Source organism: Eublepharis macularius, chromosome 16, assembly GCF_028583425.1.
Source record: "Eublepharis macularius isolate TG4126 chromosome 16, MPM_Emac_v1.0, whole genome shotgun sequence".
In the NCBI taxonomy this organism is placed as follows: Eukaryota; Metazoa; Chordata; class Lepidosauria; order Squamata; family Eublepharidae; genus Eublepharis; species Eublepharis macularius.
In genome coordinates this window covers 36,185,370-36,194,898 of record NC_072805.1, presented here as the reverse complement: position 1 = coordinate 36,194,898, position 9,529 = coordinate 36,185,370, and the positions used below count along the sequence as shown (strand labels likewise).

At 43.7% G+C, this 9,529-nt stretch overlaps 1 protein-coding gene across 1 annotated transcript; it reads right to left on the bottom strand.

Moving 5' to 3' along the window:
* Positions 1-7,189: 7,189 nt before the first annotated feature.
* On the bottom strand, positions 7,190-7,669 carry LOC129344065 (40S ribosomal protein S12-like). The gene has a single exon (XM_055000555.1). The coding sequence runs from the start codon at positions 7,618-7,620 to the stop codon at positions 7,222-7,224; it is 399 nt and encodes a 132-aa protein (XP_054856530.1). The 5' UTR covers positions 7,621-7,669; the 3' UTR covers positions 7,190-7,221.
* Positions 7,670-9,529: the final 1,860 nt, after the last annotated feature.

The window sequence follows — 9,529 nt, the reverse complement described above, 5'->3', positions numbered from 1 at the left end:
AAAAAATTGTCTGGCCCTTGGTATTACAGGATGTGGGGCAGTGGTTCTGTGGCAGTGCCTCTGCTTTGAAAGCAGCAGGTCCCCAGGTTCAATCCCTAGCATATCCAGAAAACAGGATCAGACTGTAGGCAATATCTCTTTCTGAGTCCTTGGAAAGCCTCTGCCAGCCAGAATAAATGCTTCTGACCTAGGAACAAGTTGTGTCTCAGTGGTAAAGCACCTGTTTTGCATTGTCATTGTCATTGTCATTGTCATTGTCATTGTCATTGTTATTGTTATTGTTATTGTTATTGTTATTGTCATTGTCATTGTCATTGTCATTGTCATTGTCATTGTTATTATCGTATTTGTATTCCACCCTCCCCGCAAGCAGGCTCAGGGCGGATAACAGCATTAAAACCAGGTTCAACCCCTGGAATATATAGTTGGAGGGGTCCGGGACCAGGGGATGTGAAAGACCTGAGAGCCTGGAGAGCTGCTGCCATTCAATGTAGACAATATTGACCTTGATAGACCAATGGTCAGATTCAATAAAAGGCAGCTTCATGTGATTCAAATATAATCACGTAGAGGTTTGGCATGGTATAGCCCAATCTCTTTAGATCTTGGACGATAAGCAGGGTTGGTATTCGGATCGGAGACCGTCAAGGAACACTAGGGTTGGCCCACATAGCAAACCATTGATGCTCCTTGCTTGCCTTGAAAACTCTTTGATGGGGTCACCATAAATTAGTTGTGACTTGATGCATGCATGGACATAATAGAGATACTTGGTGGTGGAAAGTGTTATCAAGTCATAACTGACTTACGGCGTCCCCTGCTGGGGTTTTCCAGGCAAGAGACATACAGTGGTGGTTTTCCATTGCCTGCCTCTGTATAGCAACCTTGGTATCCTTTGGTGGTCTCCCATCCAATTACTAGCCAAGGTTGACCCGTCTGAGATCTCACGCTCTGAGATCTCCGATTTCTGAGGCTATCCAGGTCAGGGAATGAGAGCTTCTTAGCGGAGTGCAAAATGCTTTTTACTGAGTTCGCTCAGCAATGTGTTTACCTTGTAGTGCTTCTCCAGGATATCTGAAGAAGTGGGCTGTGACTCATGAAAGCTCGTACCCTACCACAAATTTTGTTAGTCTTATAGGTGCTACTGGATTCTTGCTCTTTTCTACTGCTACCATCAGACTAACACAGCTACCCATCTTGATCTGTCTCTGGGATCTCAGACAGAGAAAGGTCTTTCCTCACAGTTACTACCTGAGATCTTTAAATCTGAGAGGCCAGGAAGAGAACCTAGTCGCAGGAAAGCAGTTGCCCTGCCGCTGAGTCCTGTTTAGGCATGGGCACGAACAGAAAACCCCCTCAAACGTGGTGTTCATTGTTCGTTGCCATCCGTGAACAACGAACAACAAACAACAAACAACGAACAATGAACATTGACGAACATGACCTGATCATGAACATGATCGTTGTTCATGGGGGCCAGCAGGCTCTCCTCCAGCCATCAAGATCCCTACCACACCACTCCCAGAAACCCTACCTGAGCAGGCAGCAGTAAATGTACCAATAATAAATAATAGCTTGGCCCCAGAGCCTGGCAGCAGCCCTGGAACCTGAAGGGGTAGATCCCTACCACACCACTCCCAGAAACCTTACCTGAGCAGGCAGCAGGAAAGGTACCAGTAATAAATAATAGCTTGGCCCCAGAGCCTGGCAGCAGCCCTGAAACCTGAAGGGGTAGATCCCTATCCCACCACACACAAAGAAAATTCAAGCTCCAATGCACTCTCCCTGTCTCTCTATCAAAATGCCAACAGCAACTGTCTCTCCCTCACTGTCTGCAAAACCAGAGCTGGGAACCCCCCTCACCCCACTCTTTGCTTCCTTGTAACAAATTTGGAGCTCCACACTTGAAAGGAAGACCTGCCTATCAAGCTAAATTGGGCTTAGATGGGGGTTTCCAGGGCAACAGCAGGAGTTCAGACAATCCCTTCCTCCGGTTGCCAAGGGAATTGATTGCAGGTGCCAGATGGTCTGGCTTGATGAACAGCGAGACGAACGACCACCTGTTCGTTTAGAATGGGGCCTCACGAACAGCTTGTTCACGAACAGCAGATTGGGCTGTTCATGGTTTTTTTTAGTTTGTATTGCTGTTTGTGCCCATCTCTAGTCCTGTTACAGATCTAACAGATGTTCTCTATTAGCTTAGATGGGGTTCTTCTGTTTGATCTTAGATTTTGAGTTGCATCCTCTGACAATTGAGCAATCTTCCTCACTGTAGGATGGAGTCTTGCAAGACTCCTCACTTCCTGGAAAAGATGTGTAGGCTACTGCAGAATTGCAGTGGAAAGTTTTTACCTCTCTTGCAAATATGACCTGCTCATGAATATGTTTGTTGTTCGTGGGGGCCAGCAGGCTCTCCTCCAGCCATCAAGATCCCTACTGCACCACTCCCAGAAACCCTACCTGAGCAGGCAGCAGGAAATGTACCAATAATAAATAATAGCTTGGCCCAGAGCCTGGGATTTTTATTGCAATGTCTACTTTATTTATTTGCTTTACGTGGAATCCACTTTCTCACTGAAACTCAAAGCAGGATATAAACTATAAAAAGAATGCAGTCTGATCAGTCCTCAGTCCCAGAGCTATTTTTTTCTTACCTTTGAAGTCCAGAAACTGTAAACATCTGTTTGGAGGCAAAGCTCTTCAACAAAGGCAGTTGCAGTAGACAAGCTTTAAGGTGAGGAAAGGGTTAAGCACTCTGGCCATCTCTTTGCTCTGAAGGTGGATTTTCTCAAGCAAAATAAGTGGCTATGATTTTGCCACAGTCATTTGTATCTAACTTCTTAATTCTGCCCTGAAACCCATTGAATCTGAAGGGACAAATTTATCACTACTCTGTCCCTAAGCTCTGTCGTTTTCAGTGTTGATCTTCCATCATAATTCCCACATTAGAAATCTGTCCAGTACATTTTCCATCTCACTCTTCCTGTAAAGAGCTCATTGGACAGTTCTCCCTTCTTCACCTTATTCTACCACAACCCTGCGAGGTAGGTTGGGCTAAGAGAATGACTGGCCCAAGTTCACCCAGTAAGCTTCACGGCAGAGCAGGGATTTGAACCTGGGTCTCTTAGAGCCTAGTCTGATACTATAACCACTAAACTACATTGGCTCAGAAATTGGACTTATGTCTGCTTATATTTTGTCAAAACATCTTGATTTGCTTTGGGCTAAGAAGCAGCCTTTCTTAAGAGAGTGAAGGGAGGAAAAAAAGAAGAGCCAGACCATGAATGGAAAATATCCTTAATTCCCATTTCAATGGATTTAATTGTTGCAGTTGCCTCAGCAGAAAGCATCACCATAAATAAAGCACATTCTGGAATTCCGTAGTGTTCAGCAGAGTTGCTTGACTGGGTAATGGAGCTATATTTTTAGGAAATGTGAATTAGTGATGGCTGTATGCTTCATTTTCGACTAATAAGCAAACAACTTTTTAAGATATATAATTGGCGTGCCAGGTGCCCTTGAAAATCTTTGAGCTTTAGGGACTGCGAGCGAAAGCCAGCGAGAGAGATGTGCATCAAGGGGCCGTAGGGTAACACAACAATCTGATATAAAAATTTTAATGAGCTCTTGTTTGACACCGTAATTTGTCTTACCAAGTTACGTTACTGAGCGAGGCCAGAAGCCATATGCAGATGAGTTTTTCTTGTGACTGGGGTTTGCCAGCCGGCTGCAGCTGGGAGAAGTATTTGGGTGATGAAGTGATATTACCCGTAATGGGGGCTGAAGAAGGCTACCCATCATTTCCTTCAGGGGAACACGCCACGTTCATTTTTTACGCGCCAGGCTTGCGCTGAGCGTTGGAGGTTCCGATTTTTCTTTTTGTGTTGCAAAAATCTAATTGAGTTTCAGGAGAAAGGGAAAACAAACAGCGGTGCCGGGGTTTCCAGTTGGGCTGTTGTGTTTCTTTATAAATGATTGCTATGTAGAGTTGTGGGACCTGGAGATCTCCTGGAATTACAATTGATCTCCGGACCACAGAGATGAGTTCCCATAGAGAAAATGGCTGCTTGGATGGTGGACACTATGGCATGATACCCCACTGAGATTGCTCCCCTCCCCTCCCCAAATCCCACCCTCCCACACTTCTTACACCCCTAAGTGTCCAAGATTTTCCCAAGCCAGAGTTGGCAATGCTGTACTGAACAGTTTGGGTAGGCCCAACATTCCTGCAAATTACTAGCAGGGAAATGAAACTATGTCCTTCTTACTTCCTGCTTGCACTAAGGCTTTCTGGGTTACTTCTTAAAGAGGCAGTACACAGCAGAATAGATCGTGAGAATTACCCAACATACATATAAAGAAAAAATCAAGAGTTCCATGTACATGAGTTGTATGTATGTTCAGTGGAATTTGAAACCCGGTCTACTGGCTCGTCTTATTCCAGTGGTCACGAATTTGTTATAAAAGTAGCCATTATTCTACGAAATGTTTTATTATAGAAAAATAATGGATTTGATCCCAACCTCATTCACTTCATAATATAATAATAATAACAACATTCAATGTATATACCACCCTTCAGGACAACATAACACCCATCAGAGTGGTTTACAAAGTATGCTGTTGTTATCCCCGTAACAACAATCACCCTGTGAGGTGCGTGGGGCTGAGAGAGCTCTGAGAGAGCTGTGACTGACCCAAGGTCACCCAGCTGGCTTCAAGTGAAGGAGTGGGGAATCAAACCTGGCTCTCCAGGTTAGAGTCCTGCCGCTCTTAACCACTGCTGGCTCTTCTTTACTGTTTCCTGGTCTTTCCAAACCCTCCCCACACCCAGTGCTGTTCCTGTGTTCCCCTAAACTCAGGGGAAAGTTTTGGGATAAGGGAGAATGGTGGGACTCAACAGAAACGTAGAAAGATGCCACAATTTGCCAAAAAGTGATGACAAAGAAGGAAATGAAAAAAAGACAAAGAAGGAAATGGAAAAAAAGCATGTACTACTGATCTCTGATCCAGCACAGAAATAGAAATAAAAATTTAATAACAACATGACCTGCTAAGTAAAGTAACATCTGAGAGAGGTTTTCAGATGCATTTTTGGTTCTTGTTTGGCTAAATTGCAGCTAAAACACACAGGGCCCAAACAATTGCTCATCCCATACCTTTTTAAGACTTCCCGGATGACAAGACCGCTTTTGCTTCACCGAATGTTTGCAGTCACATCCCATTAAATTTACTGTAATGGAGTTACGTAACCTGACATGAAATATCAGAAGATGCGTAATTCCTCCCCTCCCCAATCGTGCCAAAAGCTAAATCCAAATGCAGGTTACTCTGTTGCAGGAATATATAAATTCAGTGGGAAAATGTCTTCATGTTTTGAGGTAAACGTGATTTATTTTTAACATACTGGCGCGTGGACCCTTTACGACTGGCCTCACACAACCAGTTTTAGGTACAGAAATAATATTTCTAGCACAGTTTTAAGCTTCCTCTGGAAAGAGCCGTACATGAATCTCCCCTTCCCCATTGATCCATACAACATCTCGATGAGGAATGTTCCAGGATTATTCTGGGAGGTTTAGAGCTGAATGGGAATTTGAAACATGATCTACCCAGTCCTGGCACACATCACCCAGGTTGCCTGTTTTTCCCCCTATTCTAATATGTCGGTGGAGTTTTGTACCCTGAATATACTTGATCAGCATCACAGTGAGCAATTTAATACATTTCCAAAGGAGGAGAAGGAGCATAAGGTTGCAGATTTTCAGGGTTTGGTCCTGATACATAAGTTTTGGAGCTCATCCTTAAGACAGTAGGGAGAAATCTTTGATCCATCCAGTAGTCCAGGTATTTAGTGGCTTCTTCTAAGACGAAGGTGGCCAATGGTATCTTGGGAAATTCCAGGAGACTTGGGAGTAGTGTCTGGGGAGGGGGCAGATCACAATGGGGGGTGGGGTGGTGGTGGTTCAGATGCCACAGAGTTAGGGTTGCTGGGAGATCTTAAGATCACAGAGATCAGTTCCCCTGGAGGAAGTGGCTGCTTTGGAGGGTGGACTCCATGGCATTATATCCCACAGAAGCCCCTCCCCTCCCTAAATCCCACCCGCTCAAGGCTTCAGCTCCAAAACCTCCAGGAATTTCCCAATCTGGGGCTGGCAATTCTAGCCCAAACCCATGATATCACCAACCTTGCTCCATGGGCCTCAGAGTTTGGGGTGCTGGGGACCTGGCATGCTTAGCAGGACAGGAAGTAAAAGCAGCTTAGGATTCTCTTTTGTTTTACAGTGTCTGAAAGGAAACCTCTACACCCCCCCACTCCACCAGTAACTTGCTCCAGCTTTGGAATTTATACATACTTCACTGCTGAAAAGATCCTAGGAGAAAGAGGAATCTAGCTCCCGTATGATTCCTCCAACTTTATGATTCCAGAGGCTCATTCCCAGCAGAATTGCTGCAGTGTCTTCTTCTTCTTCCTCTTCGATATTTATAGCTCACATTTCTCTCTGAGAAATTAGCTAATGTAATGGATAACCAGTGTTTGGATGATATAGCGCAAATCTCATGTGATAGCTATCATTTGGTCCACAGCCCACGTATATCCAGAATGTGTTTCTTTGTCTTTAGAAAATCACTATGTCTGGTTATACTGGTTTCTCTCGTTCAATTATACATTCATACACACACTTTTCTCCTTCTGTTCCGACATTTTTTGACTGAGGTATCGATTGCGCATTTCATTGTTTTTTAAAATTTATGACTTGTTCTTTCCCCGTGATGTCTTTTTGAATTGTGGTTTATATATTTGTTTCCTACCTTTCTGATTACCAATGCTGATTTCTTCCCCCTCCCATAGCATGGCACATTTTAATTATATTATATAAATAAATCTCACTTGATAGGCTTCCCGTAAGCTGTGCAGATTGTTATGAGGATATTGTTGTTTCACTGCGAGATTTTAAAAAAGAAAATAAACTCAATAGACATTTTGCATACTGTATCCATCCATCCTTTGGGATGCTGTTTCAGTGTAAGAGGAATTGAACAGCAAAACAAATCCTACGGCATTGTTCGGGAACACTTGAAAAAAATTCTGTGCCGCTGAATTTTTACATCCACTTGCCAGCCCAGCTGATCAAAGTGGATCGAGCTATGCTTATTATTGCTCACTTCACCCCTTATAATATAATGATTTTTTTGTCAGACTCATAATATTTTATTTGTTCATTTCTTGCACTTGAAGTACTCTTCGATGACATCTTTGGCCTGCGATTCTTTGCCATAGTCTTTTACAACCACACAACTGCAGCCCACAACTTTGCGGGGTTTTCCTTCTCTGTCGATCTTGCAGAGACCTACCCACTCACCCAGTTTCTTGTTGTCATCAACCTTTATCAGATTGATTTGGTGTTCAGCACAAAGTACTTCAACAAGCTTGACATACATGGGCTCATCACAGTTCGATGCAAGAACACAAAGGTGGGCTTGGCGTTTGTCTAAGGCTTCGGCAGCCTCACGAATTCCACGGGCTAAACCATCATGGATAAGTGCGGTCTTAAGCACTTCTTGAAGGGCAGTGTTAACATCCATTACACCTCCAGCAGCAATGCCTTCCTTGGCCATGGTTGGTGGTAACGCTCCCGCCTGGGGTTGCTCACAGCCTCCATGCGCCGACGCTGGAAAAGGAAGCTATAATATAATGATTTAATATCGATTTGTATCTGTTCATCTTTTCTTCCTTTGTAGTGTGCCTTGCTCACTGGGACTCAAAGTGGACTATGCATCATCTTTCAAGGTGATGCCAGAACACGTAAAAGAACATTGGACGTGGAGTCTGGGAAGCAGCCAGCAACTGACTTCAGAGTCCAGTATTCAGTTTCCCATCTCACCCACCCCAAAGAAGCCCCCTCAACCTCATCTGTTATATTTTATTTAGATATATTTGCATCTCACTTGCCTCCTCAATGAAGGAACCAAAGTGGCTTATAATATCATTGCTCTGCCTTCTGTTTTAGGCTTATAACAGCAACCCTGTGAGGAAGGTTAGGCAGAGAGAGACTGCGACTGGCCATGGTCACCCAGTGAGCTGCCATGGCAGAGTGAGGATTTGAACCTGGGTCTCCCAGATCCTAGTCTGACATGCTAACCACTACACCACGCTGGTTATAGCAGTGGTTCCCAACCTTTTGGATATGATGAACCAGAAGTCCAAATGTACTTGGTACAATGATCCATCCAGGGTTGGCCCAAGCTTCCTGGTGCCCTAGGCGAAGTATAACTTTGGTGCCCAATTAGTCCAGAATTTCATTTTCTACAATGGCCAACCATACGTTTTTAAGAAACCAACATACATCACATCCTACTATGACCCCAGGAACCAAAGACACAGGAACTTCCAAGGTAAGAAGACCACCCACTTGGTTTCAACTGACATTTTCCTATGTAGATTCACCAGTGATGGAAATGAAACTTACAGCACAATCCTAAGCAAAGTTACTCCAGTCTAAGTCCATTGATTTCAACAACAACAACATTTGATTTATATTCTGCCATTCAGGACAACTTAATGCCCACTCAGAACAGTTTACAAAGTGTGTTATTATTATCCTCATGACAATCATCCTGTGAGGAAGGTGGGGCTGAGAGAGCTCTGAGAGAGCTGTGACTGACCCAAGGTCACCCAGCTGGCTTCAAGCAGAAAAGTGGGGAAGCAAACCTGGCTCTCCAGATTAGAGTCCTGCTGTTCCCACTATGCCAAACTGGCTTAGACTGGAGTAACTCTGCTTAGGATTGCGCTGTTAAGGTGACTATTAACGATGTGTATATTTCTGTAAAGAAGCTCCATCTTGTATAGGTTTAGTCCTATAAAATCTTTTCTCTGTATCAAATTGAAACCTATCACTGTCTCCCAGCTTCACAGGAGATGATAATCATAGCATTGATAAAACGTACCTGTAGTATTTTCTGTTTCAAACTGATCTTTATTTAAGATTGATGCATTTTTTTGGTGCCATTTAGACGGTAAAAGTAGTCTCCGTGTTTTGCTAATATTTCAGCACTGTCAATGTCCTTGCTTTTATTTCCTCATTGTATTCCAAATGGTCTCTCTGCAGCTATTGCCAATAATTTAGTATGGATAATTTGAGATTGCGATGCGGTGGTCAATATTTTAGACAGGGAGGTAAGTGAGGGAATGGGTTGTTTTTTTTTTGTAATGTCTGATAGGATGATAGCCAAAACCAAATATCGCTTTTTTCTATTATCCCTGGATACCAGAGACTGATCTCCAGCATAAGACATGAAATATGTGGCACAGAATCTCTGGGTTAGATCCAAAGCCCTGTTAGTAGAATGAAGCAGGCAGAGCAAACTTTCCTGCCTTCTTCTCTTCCTCCAGCCTACTGAACTCGGAGTGTGTCAACGGACTGGAAGGAACAGAATGAGGGGCAAAACAGGGAGGTCTGCTATTAAAGGAGGAATCAAGTGAAAATTGCTCTTCCCCCCTCAACCAAAGGATGAGCCATTCCAACAT